Source organism: Sus scrofa, chromosome 4 (assembly GCF_054392235.1).
Source record: "Sus scrofa isolate SSC_HxYL_T2T_F1_AM1 chromosome 4, Sscrofa_HxYL_maternal_Yorkshire_Landrace_v2.0, whole genome shotgun sequence".
In the NCBI taxonomy this organism is placed as follows: Eukaryota; Metazoa; Chordata; class Mammalia; order Artiodactyla; family Suidae; genus Sus; species Sus scrofa.
This window is the reverse complement of record NC_139386.1, coordinates 115,601,993-115,621,738: the sequence shown is the minus strand read 5'-3', so window position 1 is coordinate 115,621,738 and position 19,746 is coordinate 115,601,993. Positions and strand designations below refer to the sequence as shown.

Here is a 19,746-nt window from a genome sequence, read left to right as displayed (position 1 = left end):
CCTGGCGCTGCAGTTGGCAAAGGCACTGCCCCGTTGGGGCTGGGTTGGGGGGCGGGGCCGAGGAGAGGGCGGCGCACTTCCCGCCCCGCCTTCACTACCGGGTCAGAGGATAAATTTCCAGCCCAGCTGTGGCGAAGCTTGTCGGGTCAGGGCTCAGAAACCAACACCATGACTCTGATCCTGGGTTACTGGGACATCCGTGGGGTGAGCCAGGGGTCTGGCAGGGAGAGTGGGATGGAGGCGGAACGGCGAGCAAAGGCTGTGTAGCTGGGAACTGAAAGTGATTCCCAGGGCGTGCTGCAGCCACGACCCTTCTCCAGGGCCTGCGGAGCAGGGGGGTGAGGGTGGGAGTGTTGGGGTGTGCGAGGAGACCGGGAACAGGGAAAGAGAAGCTTTGGGGAGCCTCGCCTCTGACCTCTGGCACGACAATCTCTCCCAGCTGGCCCACGCCATCCGCCTGCTCCTGGAGTACACAGACTCCAGCTACGAGGAGAAGAAGTACACGATGGGGGACGGTAATGGCATCCTGTTCTGTTCAGGTCCTGCTGATTCGGGCCAGGCATGCCATGTCCTGACCCCTGTGGCCCGCCTCTGTCAGGCTCCACCAGCTTCCACAGGGGTCTGCCCTTTCCCAAACCCTTTGGGGGTGCAGCTGGCCACCAAGGCAGGATGTGAGAGTCCATGGCTGGGTGCCTGTACCAGCCCTGGGCATGGGTTCCCCTAAGAGGTTGCCCACGTGCTTAATAAGCCTTACGCGTATAGGTTCCAAATCCTCCTAAGTGCATTTTCCCCCAGAGCTGCCATGGGAGTCATAGTGGTTCAGATGCCAGATCCACCTGTTCCAGGAGGTCTTGCCTCTGACCCCGTGGCGGGTCCCCCATGAAGGAGGGCTGGTGTGTGGGGAGGGTTGTTTCACTGCATCTCCTTTTCCACAGCTCCCGACTATGACAGAAGCCAGTGGCTGAGTGAAAAATTCAAGCTGGGGCTGGACTTCCCCAATGTAGGTGTGGGGGCTGGGTTGCCAGCTCCTTTGCCAGCTTAGCAGTTTGAGGGCCCAGTGCCTTGTGCTCACGGTCTCAGCTCCTGGTGCTCTTCGCCGTCTTTCCATGATGCTCTGGTCCCAGCTCCTCCCTTCGTGTTTCGGTAGATAGTGGAGTGGCTCCCATGGGCCAGGCTGTGTGAGTGCCAGGTGTCACCTGTGCCCTTGCTGAAGGGAGGGTGCAGGGGAGGCAGTTGGTCCGAGCGACCTGTGCCTGTTGTTCTTGCAGCTGCCCTACTTAATTGACGGGGCTCACAAGCTGACCCAGAGCAACGCCATCCTGCGCTACATTGCTCGCAAGCACAACATGTGTGAGTGCAGCTGGGGGTGGGGGGCAGGGTCCAGGTGGCATTGCCCTGGCCTTGGCCAGAGTGAGCTACTGAGGGTGTGTCTCTGGGGTGTGGCTGCAGGTGGGGAGACAGAGGAGGAGAAGATTCGAGTGGATGTTTTGGAGAACCAGACCAGGGACACAGCTGATGACTTGGCCAGTCTTTGCTACAGCTCTGACTTTGTGAGTCCCTCCCTGGGCAGGGCTGGACAGGGTTTGAAAGGAGATCAAGGAATTCTTTTGTCTCAGGTCCTTTTGTAATTTGAACTTCTTGGAGCTGCTGATCTACCAAGTTAGTCCTTACAAGGTTCCATAGTGACTTCAGAACCCCCTGTGCATGAAATGGAGATCCAAGATCCCACCGATCCCAGCAAAGAGTCCAGACTCCTCAGGTGGGAATTCAGTTCCTGGACAGGGTGTTTACCGCGTCAGCCCAGTGCCTCCTCCTGGGCATCTCAGGCATCAGTGCATTTGCCCAGTAGGCAGCACAGGGTCTGACTTTGTTCCTCTCCCTCCTTCCTTTCAGCCTCTCAGATTCTCCTCTACTGTCCAGAAACTGCTCAGGCATCCACACCATTTCTAACCCCTCTTGCAGTGCTTCGTAGAGGCCCTTCCTTCCCGAATCATTTGAGTGTTGATGTGCCTGAGGGCTGAGGCCTGAGCTCTGCCAGGTCTCACAGCACTGCTGGTCTGACCCATGGCAGGTGTTTGGAGCTGAGTGGTGAACAGGTTCAGGGACAGGGTGGCTTTGCCCTTTGCCTTCCGTTCCCCTCTCACAGGTGGAGGTGGGACCCAGTAGGACTCTAATGACCACAGTGGGTTAAAGCATAGCCTGGGCACCGAAACAGGTGCCGTCAGGGGACGTGGCTGCTCGCTGGCAGCTGGGATCCGGCCAGCCCTGGGAGGCCTGCTGTGTGCCAGGGAGTCTGTGTGTGAGGGTGGTGACAGCTGTTTTGTGCCTCAGGAGAAACTGAAGCCTGGGTACTTGAAAGAGATCCCTGAAAAGATGAAGCCCTTCTCTGAGTTTCTGGGGAAGAGGCCTTGGTTTGCAGGGGACAAGGTAAGGGGACGGCTTTGGGGACCCGGGGTTGTCATTTTTTGCAGGTTCGGCGTTTGGTGCCCATGCACGCTTTGCCTTTCTGCAGCTCACCTATGTGGATTTCCTGGCTTACGATGTCCTTGACCTGTACCGCATATTTGATCCCAAGTGCCTGGATGAATTCCCAAACCTGAAAGCCTTCCTCAGCCGCTTTGAGGTGAGTCTCCTGATGCCCCCACTACTTATCTCTTTTGTCTTCCCTCTTCTCCCTGATGCTCGCCTCGTTGTGGAGGGAAAATGAAGACTCGCTCGCGTTCATTGCAGACTGCCACATCAGAATCTATGCTCTGGGTTTTTCCATATCTCAAATTTGATGTGAACGGCATTCCTCCAGGGTCGCAGAATGATCTCCCCCATATCAGAGATCAGGGGTTCAGCTGAAAGGATCAGTAATTGCCGAACGTCAAGAGCCAGGACAGGCTCTCTGGGCTCCCAGGCAGAGAGAGCATCTGGCATCTAAGCACAGCTGTCAGTGGCTCTCTCTCTCCTATGCTGACACGAACCACTCAGGTCTTGTCTTGTCTGGACTACAGCTCTGGACAGTGGGGATGAAGCAGAGCCTTCAAGAGTTGGTATGGCGTTGGCATTAGTAGACCTGAGACACAGAAGGATTGGTATTAAATATCGAAGCCACGAACAATATTGTTCCTGATTCCCACACAGCTTTGTAACCATCAGACCCCCCCCCTCGCCCCCGGGCTTGTACGGAGATTCCCAGGATGCAGCAGTGCTGTGTTTTGAGCACATGCCCACGTAGAAGGAGTTTGTCCTGTCGCGGGCCTTGTGTCTCTTCTTGTGGGCCCTTTCCTTCCCTGCCCGTCTCCCTTTCCTTCTGCCTTCCACTAAACCAAGATTCATCTCAGAGGTGGGACCGTCGCCACAGTCACTGATCTGACCCTGTCCTCTGTAGGAGGCACTGTGTCAGGCCTGGGGGGATGCAGCCGTCCCACAGCTCTGGTGCCCTCCCTCTGGGGCTCAGGGCAGCTGGAGAAACACAGGGCCCCCGAGGTGTGTGGCGCGTGCAGCCACCTTGGTGCCGGGGGAGCCCAGGCTGCCCTCACCTCCCAGCTCATCACCCGTCACCCTCAGTCCGCCAGGGGCCGAGCAGCAAAGTTTGCTTTTTGACAGATTTGGGCACTTGAGGCATTGGTGCAGTAGGTTTTGCAGCCTGCAGTGTGTTTGCCATGCCCATCCTGAATCTGTTTTCTGGCTCCTTCTGGCTCTGCTCCAGGCTTGTGGCCTGAGCATTTTGTAAGGGCCGAGATGATTGCCTGGCAGGCAAGGGAGCTGCCGTGTGGCCTGTTGGGGCCTGGGCTGTGGGTAGAGGCAGCCCCAGGATCTTTGCACCCCTGCAGCTTCCCGTGCACTCTTCATCTTGGGAAGACAGTGCACAGACACCCCTGCGTGTCTTACTGCCTGGGTGACTGCAGTGGCAGATGAAGTAGGTTGGGGTCCATTGAGACGGGGCTCAGGTGCCAGGCGGGGCAGTTGAACTGTCCTTGAAGTGGAATAATTAGAGTTGGCCTGGCCTGGCCGCTCTTCACCTGCCTCACACCTTTCATCCAGGTTTTGCTGAGTCATTGGATGCGACCTGTTCTGTGCTGCAAGCTGCTCTGGCACTTTGTGTGGGTCTTTGTTGGTCTAGGCATCCCTCTGGTCTAGAAGCTTCCCTCTGACAATGGAGCAAGTTTGCGAGCAGTGAGGCAGACGACATGTCCTCTTGTGGGTAGTGCCCGGCCAAGAGCACAGGATTGGAGAGAGAGCCGGGTTGCATTCTGGGTGGATAGCTGATTAGATGCCTGAACACGAGGAAGGTGCTTCCTCTTTGGGTACCTGGTGTTCCCTCCTGATGCAGGAGACGAACTCAGGTTAGTTGTGTGGACCTTCTCAACCCCCAGGCGTATCTTGGGTAGATTGCAGTTGTTCTGTTTGGCTGTGGACACCCAAGACACGGTGACTGTTGCAGTGAAGCAAGTCGCATTACTTTTTTTGTTTCTCAGGGCACAGCAAAGTTGTGTTTACACTGAACCGCCATCGATAGAATGTGCAATGGCATTAGGTCTAAACAAAGTGTGTACTCCCTTACTTGAAGGATCATTTATTGCTGAAAAATGCTGACCATCATCTGAGCCTTCACTGAGTGTAATCTTTTGCCGTAGCAACATCAAAGACAGCTGAATTCAAATCACCAGAGCAAACATAATCACAACGAAAAAGGGGGAGTTTTTGGGAAAATCATCCCATGTGACACAGGCAGGAAGTGAGTAAATGCTGTTGAAAAAATGGGATTGATTAACTTGCTTAAGGCAGGGTTGATATCAAGGTGCAATTTTGTTGTTGTTGTTGCTGTTGTTGCTTTCTAAGGCCACACCCAGCCTATGGTGATTCCCAGGCTAGGGGTTGAATCGGAGCTGCAGCTGCCCACCTACACCACAGCCACAGCACTGTGGGTACAAGTGGCACCATGGCTCTCAGCAACACTGGATGCTTAACCCACCCATTGTTGAACCCACGTCCTCATGGATATGAGTCGGGTTCATTACCACAGAGCCACAACGGGAACTCCAAAAGCTTCCATTTGGAAAAGACACACCGTCTGTGAAGCACAGTAATTGGACGTGGGCTAGAATGAGCTATGCCAGCCGTCATCACCTCTGGAGGATATACAGCACCCAGCACAGTGGAACGTGTCCCTGGGTGGGAAGCGTTACCACATGAGTTACAGGGCGTTGAAGAGGTAATGGACCAGAACTAGGAACCCCAGGAAGACTGTCTTTTGTGGACCCCTTGACCCCACGAGGAAGGGCAAGCCCTGGTTCTCCAACTCGGAGTCTGGAGTGGAGCCTCTTGAGTCCCGGGGGGCCGCTAACCCTGACGTCTGAGCTTCTTCCCACCCTCAGGGCCTGGAGAGGATCTCAGCCTACATGAGGTCCAGCCGCTTCCTGCCACACCCCGTGTATACAAAGGTGGCTACGTGGGGCAACAAGTAGTGCCCTGGAAGCAGGAGATGGAGTGAGGACCAGGCCCTGGAGGACAGCTGGCCCTCCCTGCAGCCCACGACCAGACGTCTTGCTTGTCCTCCTTGTTCCCATCAGGCCTCACGTGGCCCCTAAGCCTTTCCCAGGCTGCATTCACCAGGATCTTGAGCGCTCTGCAGCCTCCCGCCCTTCTGCCGTGAAGTCAGCAGCTGAAGGTATCCTTTCTGCTCCGAGGCCAACCAGACCCGCCTTCCTTTCTGTGCTTGCTCCTGCTGTGAGCAGCCTGACCTGGAGAGCTCAGGCCTGACGTGTGGAGCCTGGCCCTTGCCTGTGGGGCTCAGTCCTGAGCTGCCCAGCCCTGCCCTGAAGACCAGCCCTGACCCGGCGTGTAGGCCCTGCTCCCCCAGCGTGGTCCCCACCCAGCCCTGCCTGATCAGCAGTAAAGCCTCACTCACACCTGCTGTGTGGTATCTTTTTTCCATTCGGGTCCCCCCTGAGCTCTCCAAGCGGGCCTGCTGCTTCCTGGGGCCATGGTGGGAATTTCTGAACAGTTCCCTATCTTGGTCTTGGTGGTGATTGCATGAAAGTACACATACCTGACCCCCCTAGAGTCCTACAGCTAAGACGGTGCCCGTTCCAGCATGTGATATACACAGGCATTGTCTTGTTCCGTTGCTTGTGTATTTCATCTGTTCTCCCATAGGGCATAAATACCAGGAGGGCAGCAATTTTTGTTTCTCTTGTTCCTGGTGTCTCTCTTGTGCCCAGTGTTGGCAGCAGAACAGCATACCCCTAGAACAGCCCCTGGGAGACTGTGGGTGCTCAAGGTAGAGCTCTTAAGCCAATTATACTTGCTCTGGGTGGGGGGGGTCACTTCAAATATTCGTTTGATCTTCATTCATGCCCACTTGTGCGCAGATGTAATGGGTGTGTGCATGCACTCTCAGGTTCTGCTCTTTTCTCCCTTAACATTTCACTTAAAAATCTGTACATATCGGCCATCCACCTGCCCACAGACTCTAGATAGTTACCGGATGTGTTCCAGTCTTTTCCTGTAGATCCAGTGTGGTTTGTCTCTCCTTGACTTTCCCAGCTGACTTCCAGGCTTTATTACGCAGGATGGTCTTACTCACAGTGCCTGCTCTATGGCAGGATTTCAGTCACTGTTTTTTCCAAAAAAGGAACAAGTGGATGCAGGAATCCTGACACTACAGTATCTGTTCTACCTATTTTCAATGTTGGTATTCTCTTTAATGTTAGTCAGAAAAGCCATTTTCTCCATGGAACCCAGTTATGTTTCTGTCTCAAGCTGAAGATGTATGACACTCAGCATGAAAACTCCTTCATGAGCTATGGAAACCATAAGGAGGTATGGGGTGAAGCCCGTGTATGTTTGCGAGGCCACCGTTGCCTCCCTGTGGGCAAACTGATCAGGGAATCCACCTGACCTTGAGCTGCATCCTGAGTCTGGACCCTCAGCTTGGAGCCCCGAGGACCAGCAAGGTCAGCACGGCTGGGGAGCACCTGCCACAGGGACTGAGCTCTGCACGTCTTGGGTGACAGACCCTCCCAGCCCCAACACTTAGCAGAGATGGGCACACTCTGAGTCTGGGATTTCACAGGGATTAGCTAAAGTCTCCCTTCTCGACCCCCATGCCTCCATTGAATACTAGGTTCATACCTTTCTTTCCTTATCAAGTGTATCAAGTGTGAGCTCATGGTAAGCTTATTTTTCTGTAGTTTACCAACCTTGCATTTTAACTTGTAAAAGCCATTTGGTTTTTTAAAGTTCCTCTCATCTGTTTTTTTCTTTTTTCTCTTTTTTTTTTTGTCTTTTGTCGTTTTAGGGCCGCCCCTGTGGCCTATGGAGGTTCCCAGGCTAGGGGTCGAATCGCGGAGCTGTAGCCACAGGCCTACACCACAGCCACAGCAACGCCAGATGTGAGCTGCGCCTGCGACCTACACCACACAGCTCAAGGCAACTCTGGATCTTTAACCCACTGGGAAAGGCCAGGGATCAAACCTGGGTCCTCCTGGATACTAGTCGGGTTTGTTAACCACCCAGCCATGATGGGAACGCCTCATCTATCTTCATATACCTACCACCTTGTAAAATATTCTACACAGAGAAAAGGAACCAAAGACCAACCTATGTCCTGTTGTCCTGGTTCTAACATAATCTTGAGCCTTCAAAGAGGAACGCTGGCAGCTAGGACACTGTTCTTGTGCAGAGTGTACCACAGGTCACAGATGACAGGACATCATCATAGGACACCTGAGCCACCTCTCCTGTACAAAACGAGAGATGTGTAAGAGGTCCAGGGTCGTGGCTGGGATCTACGGACCTGGGCAGCCAAGGGTATGCAGGGTACTCTGCTGTGGTCCCCTCCAGGCTCCTGGCTTGTCACCCCCTCTGCCCCTGCCCACTCCCCAGCAGGAGGAGGGGTACCTAGCCAGCTCTCCCCCTGCTCAGTCACAGTCCCTCTGTGACCAGGACAGTCCGGGTCACTGTCCCTGTCAGGCGAGGGACATGGAGCTGTCTGTCAGGGTACCTCTGGGGCTGCACCTGAGCACCCTGTTCCCTTGCTGGGCCTGGTGAGGGATTTGGGTTCACAACTGAGGCCATAAACCTACCTGAGTAATTGGCATGTGAGCATTGTCACTCTCAGGTCCCCTGCAGTCTCTGAAAGGAGAACCCTGAGACCACATTTCCTATTCCTGCCTCTTCACCTGGGCGTTTCTTCCCCTCCCACGGATGGTCTGCTCAGGAGGACCGCAGCTGTCACGGATTCCCAAATGCAGGGAGAGGGTCCTGCTCCTCCTGAAACAGGGGCCGATTTCAGGTCTCCATTCCTTGGCCTGAAGTTGGCAGTCAGAGCCTGAAGGGAACTCTGCAGCCCAGGCGCGAGGCTAAGTGACGCCCTCAGGGAAGGGAAGGGAAGGGAAGAGAAAGAGTCCTGCCTTTGTTCAGCTTCTGGCTTGTTTGCCCAGCGAGCACGGAGGGCCAACTCCCCGCCAGAGCCAAGGTCCGAGTGTGGGCGGGAAGCGAGCAGCCCTCAGCCTCTGCGCGCGGAGAGTTCCTCTTCCCAGCGCGGCTGCTGCGATGTGGTGATGGCCTCTTTCTGCCAACCTGGGGCTGCGCGCAGGTGCGGTGCCTGTGTCCGGGAGGGGCGGGGGGGGGGGCTGGGGGCGGGGCCGAGAGGAGGGGCGGGGACTTCGCGCCCGGTCTCCCTCGCCGATTGGAGGATGAATTTCCAGTCCAGCCTCGCTGAAGCCTCTTCGCTTGGGGCGGCTTAAGGAGCGCCAGGCCCAAGATCTTGCGTTTTTGCGACATCCACCGGGGTGCTGGGGGTCCAGCTGGGGGTCCACGAGGGCGGGGAGGGTGGAGGCGTGCGGGGTGGGGGAGAGGAGGAAATGCTGCGCCGCTGGGGATGGGTTTCCCCAGCAGCTTCTCTTCGGAGCTTGCTGGAGCTAAAGCCAAAGCCCCAGCCCTCCGTCCTTCCTTGTCACGTGGGCTTGCGCGGGGAAGGGTGTCTGTGTGGGAGAGGTGACCTGGAGCAGTGAAACTCCTGCATCAGGACCCTCGCCTCTGACCTCTGTCATGGCCCTGTCTCCCAGCTGGCTCACGCCATCCAATGCTCCTGGACTACACAGACTCCAACGGTACTCGATGTGGGACTGTAATGGCATCCTCTTCGGACTTCTGCCCAACGCTGCTGATTAGTTGACCAGGAACCCCTGTCCCGCCCTCTTGCTTACCTGTGCCACCCTCTACCAGCTGGAGCAGGACCTGGCCTCTTGGCCCAAATTTGAAGGTGCAGGTGGCCTGTGAGGCAGGACGTGAGAGCCGATTGTTGGGCTCCTTTATACCCATTGGCATGGGTTCCGTTTGTAAGCCTTCCTCGTGTAGGTTCCAGAGCTTTCTAAGTGTCCTTTCCCCCAGAGCTGCCATGGGAGTCTTAGTGGTTCAGATGCCAGATCCACCTGTTCCAGGAGGTCTTGCCTCTGACCCCGTGGCGGGTCCCGCATGAAGGAGGGCTGGTGTGTGGGGAGGGTTGTTTCACTGCATCTCCTTTCCCACAGCTCCCGACTATGACAGAAGCCAGTGGCTGAGTGACAAATTCAAGCTGGGCCTGGACTTCCCCAATGTAGGTGCAGGGGCTGGGTTGCCGTGGGGGAGAGTGGACGGTGTCTCTCTCCAGCTCCTTTGCCAGCTTAGCGGTCTCAGGGTCTGGTGCCTTGTGCTCACGGTCTCAGTTCCTGGTGGTCTTCACCGTCTTTCCATGATGCCCTGGTCCCAGCTCCTCCCTTCGTGTTTCGGTAGATAGTGGAGTGGCTCCCATGGGCCAGGCTGTGTGAGTGCCAGGTGTCACCTGTGCCCTTGCTGAAGGGAGGGTGCAGGGGAGGCAGTTGGTCCGAGCGACCTGTGCCTGTTGTTCTTGCAGCTGCCCTACTTAATTGACGGGGCTCACAAGCTGACCCAGAGCAACGCCATCCTGCGCTACATTGCTCGCAAGCACAACATGTGTGAGTTGGGCTGAGGGCGGGGGCAGGGTCCTGGTGGCATTGCCCTGGCCTTGGCCGGGGTCGGCTGCTGAGGGTGTGTCTCTGGGGTGTGGCTGCAGGTGGGGAGACAGAGGAAGAGAAGATTCGAGTGGGCATTTTGGAGAACCAAGCTATGGATGTCCGTTTGCAGATGGCCAGGATCTGCTACAGCCCTGACTTTGTGAGTCCCCTCCCACTGGGCTGGGCTGGACAGGGTCCCATGTGCACTGGTTCTTTTGTTTTTTGAAGTCTTTAGAGCTATGGAACCATCAAGCCAGTCCTTACAGATTCCCCAGAGTGACCCTCAGAACCCCGGTGCATGAAATGGAGTCTCTAACATCCAACGATCCCAGCATAGAGTCCAGACTCCCCAGGTGGGGATTCAGTTCCTGGACAGGGTGTTTACCCCGTCAGCCCAGTGCCTCCTCCTGGGCATCTCGGGCATCAGTCCACGTGCACAGTAGGCAGCACAGGGTCTGACTTGGTTCCTCTCCCTCCTTCTTTTCAGCCTCTCAGATTCTCCGCAACTGTGCAGAATCTGCTCAGGCATCCACACCGGTTCTTTTTTTTCCTTTTTAGGGCCGTACCTGTAGTATATGGAAGTTCCCAGACTTGGGGTTGAATTGGAGCTGCAGCTGCTGGCCTACACCACAGCCACTGCTACACCTGATATGAGCCGCGTCTGCCACCTACGCCCCAGCTTGTGGCAACCCCCGAACCTTAACCCACTGATTGAGGTCAGGGATGGAATCTGCATCTTCATGCGTACTCGCTGGCTTCTTAACCCACCCAACCACACTGGGAACTCCTTACACACCATTTCTATTACCTGCTTTGTAGGACTTCAGAGAAGTCCTTTCTTTCCTGAGTCATTTGAGTGTTGATGTGCCTGAGGGCTGAGGCCTGAGCTCTGCCAGGTCTCATAGCACTGCTGGTCTGACCCATGGCAGGTGTTTGGAGCTGAGTGGTGACAGGTTCAGGGACAGGGTGGCTTTGCCCTTTGCCTTCCGTTCCCCTCTCACGGGTGGGAGGTGGGACCCAGTAGGACTCTAATGACCACAGTGGGTTAAAGCATAGCCTGGGCACCGAAATAGGTGCCGTCGGGGGACGTGGCTGCTCGCTGGCAGCTGGGATCCGGCCCAGCCCTGGGAGGCCTGCTGTGTGCCAGGGAGTCTGTGTGTGAGGGTGGTGACAGCTGTTTTGTGCCTCAGGAGAAACTGAAGCCTGGGTACTTGAAGGAGATCCCTGAAAAGATGAAGCCCTTCTCCGAGTTTCTGGGGAAGAGGCCTTGGTTTGCAGGGGACAAGGTAAGGGGACGGCTTTGGGGACCCGGGGTTGTCATTTTTTGCAGGTTCGGCGTTTGGTGCCCATGCAAGCTTTGCCTTTCTGCAGCTCACCTATGTGGATTTCCTGGCTTACAATGTCCTTGACCTGTACCGCATATTCGATCCCAAGTGCCTGGATGGATTCCCAAACCTGAAAGACTTCCTCAGCCGCTTTGAGGTGAGTCTCCTGATGCCCCTACTGTTCACACCTTTTCTCTGCCCTCCTCTCCCTGGTGCTTGCTTAGCTGAAACAAAAGTGAGGTATATGCACCATTCATTGAGGCCTTGGTTTGTGCTAAGGTCTCTGCTCAGCCTCTTACATGGATTGTGTCACAGTTAATCTTTCCAACATTGTGTGGAAGAATTATCCCCCCATTTTGCAGATAAGGAATTCAGCTGAAAGGATACGTTATTTCTGAAGGTCACAGAGCCCGTAGAGGCTGTGCCGGGCTCCCAGTCAGAGCAAGCGGCGTCTCTGGGCAGCAGTCAGGGGCTCTCCTGTTCCTGTGTTGAACAGAAAAGGCTCTGGGCCTTGTTTTCTCTTCTGGCGTGACAGCCCTGGACAGTGTGGGTGAAGCAGACCCTTCAAGAGTTGGTAGGCAGTTGGCATTAGTAAGTGAGACGCAGTTGGATTGGTATGAAATATCAAAGTCACAGACAGTGTTTTCTCCAGGTTCCCAGAGGGCTTTGTATTTATCACCTTCCATCAGGGGTTGTGCTGAGATTCCCAGGACTGTGGTTGATGCTGGATTTGAGAACGTAGGTAGGATCCTTCCTTGAAGGATTTTATCTTCCTGTCTCTTCTGGTCAGCCCCTTGCTTCCTTCTCTGCTCCTTCCGTTATCTTTCCAATAACCCGAGATTCTGTCTCAGAGGTGGGATCATATGTTTCTTTTAAGTCACATTCACTGGTGTGGCCCTGTCCACTGTCGGCATCACCGTGTCGGGCACAGGGGGGTGCAGAAGTAACACCCTGGGGCGCACCCTCTGGGGCTCTGAGCAGCTGGGAACTACAGGACCACGGAGCTGTGTGGTGCGTGTGGCGTGCAGCCACCTTGGTGCTGGAGGAGCCCAGCCTGCCCTCACCTCCCAGCTCATCAGCGGTCACCCTCGGTCAGCCAGAAGCCAAACACCCAAGTCGGCAGATCTGTGACAGATTGGGGAATTTGAGGCGTTGGTCCAGTAGGTCTTTCCGCCCACAATCCGTTTCTGGTTCCTATCTTTAAATGTGCCTTCTCAGCTACTTCTCATCAGCTCTGGTTCTGGTCCATGCTGATCAACCTTGGGGATTTTGCAAGACCTGGCAGGGAAGATGGGGCCAGAGGTGGGCTGCGGCATGGCCTGCTGGGGCCTGGGCAGTGGGTACAGGCAGCCCCAGGATCTTTGCATCCCTGGAGCTTACTGCACACTCACTCTCTATTTTGGGAAGATGGTGCACAGACACCCCTGCGTGTCTTACTGCCTGGGTGGCTGCAACGGCAGATGAAGTCTGTAGGCGTCCATTGAGACGGGGCTCGGGTGCCAGGCGGGGCAGTTGGACTCTGTCCTTGCAGTGGACTGATTAGAGTCGGCCTGGCCTTTCATCCAGGTTTGTTTTGCGTCATTGTGTGAGATCTGTCTTCTTCCTGAGCCCCTTTGTTCTGTTCGAGTTCCCTCCAGAGGCCAACCTGGGGAACCCAGGAGCCTTTTCTGAAAAAGAGTGTGCATTTTGCAGGAGAAGAACAAGTCCTCTTGGGGTGAGGTGTTGCATGGGGAAAAAACCTCCCAACTTCAGAGCGGCCCGATTTCGTTGTACTGGGGGCCCTTACGGAGGACTGCAGTGCAGGAGTCAGTGTCTGGGGTGAGTCCGAGGAAGTGCTCTGAGGAAGTAGAGCAGGAGCCTGGAGGTGTATGACTCGTTGGCTGGGGAGTACCTGCAGTCACCATGCCTTTGGGGCAACACTTCCTGCTAATCATTGAAAAACAGGTATCCCGGAGTTCTCTTGTGGTGCAGCCGATTGGCGTCTGGGGTTGTTACTGCAGCAGCTTGGGTCGCTGCTGGGGCATGGCCTTGGTCCCTGGGCTGGGAACATCCATGTGCTGTGGGCGTGGCCAAAAAAAAAAAAGAGAGAAAACGATCTCAAGTTAATGATTTTCGTGCTTTTCTCTGTGTAGGAAGATGTATGAATCTGGAGCCACTGAACTTCTTTCCTGTATGTGCATCCTAGGTCTCTAGGGGCCCCCACATCCACAGGACCGAAGTGTCATCGTGGTTTGGGCCATTGTGAATTCCTCTCAGGGTGCCCTCTTATGGGTCGTTGCAGTGGGATGCTGCCGCCTAAGTGATATCGAATGACTGATTTTCCCATTTTCGTTCATGTGTTTCTTTCTATCAGTGGGAACATTTCCAACTAAACTAGAAATCAGACGATTTCTAGGTTCTAGAACTTTAGGGATCAGTGTATCATGCCTTGAGATGTTTGCACAAGGCGATTCACAGAAACCCTCTTTCTGAGCACACAAGTCAACTCAGACCAGTTTACCTTAGGGACAAAAAAAAAAAAAAAAAAAAAAAAATCCAACCCAAACTCCACTATTGCTTTTATTAGTCCCTAATTATCAGACCCCAGGTTTTACTTCCGAGCGTGCGGGCTAGGGTAACGCTGTTGGTTTCCTTTATTTTAACTAATGTTTTTATATGTCCCATCATATGCTACCTGCTGGGAGGCGTTCCCCGATGAGACATATTGTCCATCTGCACAATATAACCCAGCAAAAGAGATGTAACCACCTGACAGAAAGTCTGTTCAAATACACCAGTGTTTTTTTTTTTTTTTTTGTCTTTTTGCTATTTCTTGGGCAGCTCCTGTGGCATATGGAGGTTCCCAGGCTAGGGGTCCAATTGGAGCTATAGCCTCTGGCGTACACCAGGGCCACAGCAACTCGGGATCCAAGCCGCATCTGCAACCTATACCACAGCCCACGGCAACACCGGATCGTTAACCCACTGAGCAAAGCGAGGGATGGAACCCGCAACCTCATGGTTCCTGGTCGGATTTGTTAACCACTGGGCCATGATGGGAACTCGTTTCTTTTTTTTCTTTCTTTTTTTTTTTTCTTACCAGTGTGTTTTTAATTCCCTTTTTTTTTTTGGCCACACCTGTGATATGGAAGTTCCGAGGCCAGGGATCCAATCTGACCTGCATCTGTGACCTACACCACAGCTCTGGCAGTAAGCCGGGTCCTTAAGCCACTGGGTAGGACTGGGGATCAAACCCACACCGCTGCTCAGACAACACTGCATCTTTAACCTTGCACCATAGCGGGAACTCCCAGTTACACCGGTTTTTAATAAACTTTCATCTAAGTTCTGTTAACTCTTATACCTTTAACCATAGTCTTCAGTAGGATCCTGTGAAGCAGTCTTGGTCCCATGAGGAGTCCCAGAAACTTTTCCTTTTGATTCCCTGGCTATTTAATCCATTTCTGTATAAAAGGCTTGGAGGACCCCAGTAAGGGATGAGCCCAGACCCTGGCCTTTTGTTTAATCATTAAGTGAATTAATTGACCTAACTGTTGCCCCAGGGAATTGCTGCTCAGGTATCTCAGTGTAATCAGTGTAATCTTTTACCTTCTTGGCTCTTTTGCTGGGTTGGGTGTTTTTTTTTTTTTTTTTTTTTTTTTTTTTTTTTTTTTTTGCGTTTTAGGGCCCCACGTGTGGCATATGGAAGTTCCCTGGATAGGGTTAAATCGGAGCTACAGGTGCCGGCCTACCCCGCAGCCACAGCAATGTTCCTTTTGCTTGGAAAGCTTTGTTTCCCATTTCAGAGTCTGTTTCTCAGGATGAAATTACTATCGATTACTGCGTCTGGTGGGCTGGTGTCCTGATGGTGAGTTTAACTCTCCTTGGTGTCTCCATAGTCACTGCAGCTCTTGGACACGTCTCAGTTTCTCCCTCTCATGGTCTAAAAGCACCGTGAGCCTGGTGAACGGATGGCTGACCTTCATGTGCATCCCCGGCACGGAGGGGGGTGGTTTCTTTAATTTAATGAGTGGGTTTCCCTTGTTAAGATGCCAACCAGGAGTTCCCACTGCAGCTCAGCGGAAACAAACCCAACTAGAATCTGGGAGGATGTGGGTTCAATCCCCAGCCCCGCTCAGTGGGTTAAGGATCTGTTTTGCCGTGAGCTGTGATGTAGGTCACAGACATGGCTCGGATCTGGCATTGTTGTGGCTGTGGTGTCGGCCGGCAGCTGTAGCTCCAATTGGACCCCTAACCTGGGAACTTTCATATACCGAGGGTGCGGCCCGAAAAAGCAGAGAGAGAAAAAAAAAAAGCCAACTAATCCCTTACTTATTAACGCAGACTGAATCTTCCCCGTGTTTCCCAACTGGGTCCTTTTTCACTGTCTCTCGACTGAGAAGTCAGGTACCTTCTTCATTCACCAATGAAGAAAACTCAGAATCTTCAACCCAGATGGGCGATGAGACCGGGAGAGACTCTACATGTTTGTCTGGCCATGCAGACAGATGCATGGGCACAAGGCTCCACATCCTTGTAGTTCAGGTGAACGGAAGAAGTCTCCTGTGGGTTCCTTCGTAGCTGTCAAAACTGTCCCCTGGACAGAAAACCCACACAGTGTAAGGGCAGTGAGTTTCCGTTTTATTCGGGGACCTTCCTGAGAACTCTAGCCCAGGAGAAAGCCTCTGAGCGTAGCTCCGAGGAACTGCTCTGAAGAGGCAGGGGAAGAGGGCCAGGAATACATGCAGGCAATCCCACAGCTTGCTGAGAGATCACCGCCGACCACTGAAAGGCAGCTATCTCAAGTTCATGGTCTCAGTGCTTTCCTAGGTAGGGGAAGTTGCGCCAGTCTGGTGTCACTGGAATTCCTCCTTAGATCTGCATCTTGGCTCTCCAGGGGCCATGTATCTACAGCATATCTCAGCCTGTTTTGTTTTGTTTTTTTCCATGCTGAGTTCCCCTCCCAGCACACTGTTGGTGAGCAACTGCCCTGGGTTTGAGACTTAACCCTTTGTATTACCTGATGATGAGCGAGCCTCTTTGTCCTTTTAGTGCCCAACTGTGAAGAAGGGCATGCAGCTGAAAGAGCTGAGGCTGGAGAGAGAGAGCCCAGCCGCATTCTAGCCGCATTCCTTAGGAGCTGTGCGAGCACGAGGGAGGTGCTTAACGTCTCTGTGCCTAGTTGCCTCCTGATACATTTTGACAATAGAACCCTGCCCAGAGGGTCGTTGCGTGGCGATTCTAGACCTACGTCCTCATCTCTAGTGGGTCCATGGCACCGGGCACTGGGCAGAGTCTTCGTATAAGTGGGAAGCCTTCCTTAGGGATCACACGAATTTCAGGAAGTTGGAAGAGTTACCTTTTCAGAGCAAGGCAGCCCGGAGGACTGTCTTCCCCCCCGCAACACTTGACCCCTGGGGAAGGGCAGTACCTGGGTTCTAAACTTGGGTGGATCTGCATGAGCCCCAGTGGGGGCAGCAGACCTGAGTCTGGCCTTCTTTTTGCCCTCCCCCCTCCCAGGGCCTGAAGAAGATCGCTGCCTACATGAGGTCCAGTCGCTTCCTCCCAGGTCCTTTGTTTCTGAAGGTGGCCATGTGGGGCAACAAGTAGTGTCCTGCAGCCAGGAGATGGACGGAGGACGGGGGCTCTGGAGAACAGGTGGCCTCCCTGCAGCCCAGGCCCCGTTCTTTGCCCTTCTAGTCATTCTAGATGCCCTATTGGCCCCCTTTTCTCCCTCCCAGCCCCCTTTCCATCCATCCTTTAAACTTCAGCTCCCCACGTTTCTTCAACCTGTTCCCCCAGCCCCATGTTTTCCCTCCTGCACTAAAGCCAACCCTTCTATGCTTCCATGGTTGCTTCTGCTCGGAGGAGCCCAGCCAGACCCCTGGCCCATGGAGCTCTGCTCTGAGCTCCCAGCACTGCCCCGAAGACCCGTCCTGGCCTGGTGTGCAGGCCCTGCTTCCCAGTGTGGTTCCTGCCCAGCCCTGTCTGGTCCTCAGTAAAGCCTCAATCACACGCGCTGTGTCTTGTCTTACGCCCTCCTGGTGCTCTGGACGCACGACTGCCTGTGCTGGGTGTGGGGTGGTCCATTTTCCCTTCTGTCGTCCACTGCAGGGCTCCGTGGATGGGGAGGCAGGTGTGTGTGGTGGAGGCTTGGGAACGGGACGATGATAATGTTTCTTGCTCCTTCTACCTCCACTGCAGGCACCTCTGTTGCTTAGCATGGGGTCTCTACAGAAGGGGGCCTGGTTCCCACCTTAATTCAGCAGTCAGGGGACGCCTCCTGTGGGCTGGTAGCACTCTGTGTCATGGTCAAGCGCTCCTGGGTGCTGGGGGAGGGGGTTGAGCAGTCCACTGATAGGGTGGGATCCTCTGCTTTAGAGCCCCCTCCTCTGTGTTCTTAGGACCTTATCTCAGTAAAACACCCGCTGTGTTGTCCTCATTGTGATACCTGTTTTCCTTTCCAACTTGACCACACGTTCATCCAGGAGAGAACCCGTGTCTTATGTGATTTTATCTCTCATATCTGTTACACTGCCTCGCAGACAGTGTGTGTTCAATAATGTTGGAAATTTGAAAGTATTATCTTTAGCTAAAACCCTGGCAGAGTTCTCCTGGGGCACAGTGAGTTGAGCAACCAGCGCTGTCCCTGCCATGGCTCTGGTCCCTGCTGTGCTACAGGTTAGTCCCTGGGCTGGGAACTTCCACATGCCACCAGTGCAGCCAAAAAATAAAAACCAAGACACAAGAGGACCAAAAGCCTGGCAAACTCTACAGGCATGATTGGGATTCAGAGCTCTGGAGACACCTATCGCAGGCCCTGGGGATCCAGGAGAACGTTCAGAAGATTAAGCCTGCAGGTATGGGGGAAGCCACTGGGTCTGTGTAAGTTAAGCATTTCATACACTGTAGCTGGCTCTGAAATAACTTGGGCTGCAGTGGGCACGCCTAGTTTGCTGGGCCAAAGTGCCAGCCCATCTGTGCAGTAAAGAGGGGCTGAGCATTTTCCATCAGGACACCTGCAAAGCTGCAGCGCTCTCAGGTACGATCTGATTGGCAGGTTCCTCAAAGAGCAGCTGGGTGGCAGAGCTGGCCTTGTGAAGGCACAGGCTGGAGTCTTAGCTACAACAGGGAGAGGAGTCCCTGTCAAGGCTCAGTGGTTAAGGAACCCGACTAGCATCCATGAGGTTGTGGATTCAATCCCTGGCCTCTCTCAGTGGTTTAAGGATCTGAGGTTGCCGTGAGCTGTGGTGTAGGTCACAGATGTGGCTCACATCCCATGTTGCTGTGGCTGTGGTGCAGGCTGGTGGCTATAGCTCTGATTTGACCCCTAGCATGGGATCCTCCATATGCTGTGGATGTGGCCTTATAAGAGCCAAAAAAAAAAAAAAACACTAAAAACAAAAACAAAACAAAACAAAACAAAAAAAAACAGGGAGACGTTTTTGGAAAAGTCTCTTGTTGGCCAATTGTCTAGATGGTCATTTCTTGCAGTTTTTAATTTAAAAGGGAGAAGTAGGAATAATAATAAAATTAAGAAATGATTAGTTTTAAAAAAGATAAAACTGGAAAGATGTCAAAGTCCAGTAAAGTTAAAAGTTAATGAAACTGATAAGTCAGTAAATATTTTGGCTTTGGGGACCTGGGGATAAGGGTAAGCACTTGTGTCTCTATCACAAATGCTTACCCTTATCCCCGCAGTATGAAAGCAGCCACAGACCTACAAGAATGGATGGAGCTGTATTTCAACAGAACTTCAAAAACAGGGGGCTTAGTTTCCCGACTCCTGATTTAGGAACTCGAATTGAAAGGGCATAGCTTTATTCAAGCTTAAATCTTAGATTTCAGTGGTAAAAGATGATTACTTAAAAAAAATACACACTCCCTTTGTGTCAGTGGGTTAAGGCCCCAACTAGTATCCATGAGGACACAGGTTTGATCCCTGGCCTTGCTCAGTAGGTTAAGGATCTGGCGTTGCTGTGAGCCGTGGTGTAGGTCATAGACTCGGCTTGGATCTGGTGTTAGTTGGCTGTGGTGCACGCCGGCAGCTGCAGCTCTGATTCGGCCCCTAGCCTGGAAACCTCCATATGCTGCAGGTGCAGCCCTAAAAAACAAAAAGCAAAAAAGCAAAAAACATAAAGAGAACAAGAAGCACAAATTAATGCAGTCCTTAAAACAGGAGGTAATCTATACAAAGACTGCAATTAAAGAGTAAACAATTTGTTGGAATGGGAAATTTTTCTAATTACTGGTGTTTCTTCTTTTCCATATTTTTCCTTTTGAACTTAGTTCCTTTTCTAATGTCTTGCAGTCTTAGTTTGTCTATAGTTTTTATCAAAAATATTATAGGCCGGTGGAAAAATGTTGTCCAATATACAACTTGGCAGTCTCTTGTCAATGGTTATTTTTATTATTTCAGGTTAAAAATGTTT

At 53.3% G+C, this 19,746-nt stretch overlaps 1 protein-coding gene across 15 annotated transcripts; it reads left to right on the top strand.

Annotated features, from left to right (window-relative positions):
* Positions 1-104: 104 nt before the first annotated feature.
* LOC110260348 (glutathione S-transferase Mu 1) lies at positions 105-18,726 on the top strand. Of its 15 annotated transcripts, none has more exons than XR_014844575.1 (8): positions 105-204; positions 440-515; positions 936-1,000; positions 1,269-1,350; positions 1,450-1,759; positions 2,332-2,427; positions 2,513-2,623; positions 5,367-5,900. XR_014844575.1 is itself a non-coding variant. In XM_085023714.1 (8 exons), the coding sequence occupies exons 1-8, from the start codon at positions 169-171 to the stop codon at positions 16,922-16,924; spliced, it is 657 nt and encodes a 218-aa protein (XP_084879840.1). In that variant the 5' UTR covers positions 105-168; the 3' UTR covers positions 16,925-18,051. The 15 variants fall into 15 exon arrangements, 12 of the variants coding, with proteins under 12 accessions (XP_084879840.1, XP_084879839.1, XP_020945719.2 ...); XR_014844576.1 differs by having other exon boundaries at positions 1,894-2,427; XR_014844577.1 differs by having other exon boundaries at positions 5,562-5,659.
* Positions 18,727-19,746: the final 1,020 nt, after the last annotated feature.

Coding starts and splice junctions, on each gene's coding strand:
- LOC110260348 (XM_085023714.1), top strand. CDS start 169: ATGACTCTGATCCTGGGTTACTGGGACATCCGTGGG. Junction 516..9,527: donor GAAGTACACGATGGGGGACG/GTAATGGCATCC, acceptor CCTTTCCCACAG/CTCCCGACTATGACAGAAGC. Junction 10,171..11,200: donor TCTGCTACAGCCCTGACTTT/GTGAGTCCCCTC, acceptor TTTGTGCCTCAG/GAGAAACTGAAGCCTGGGTA.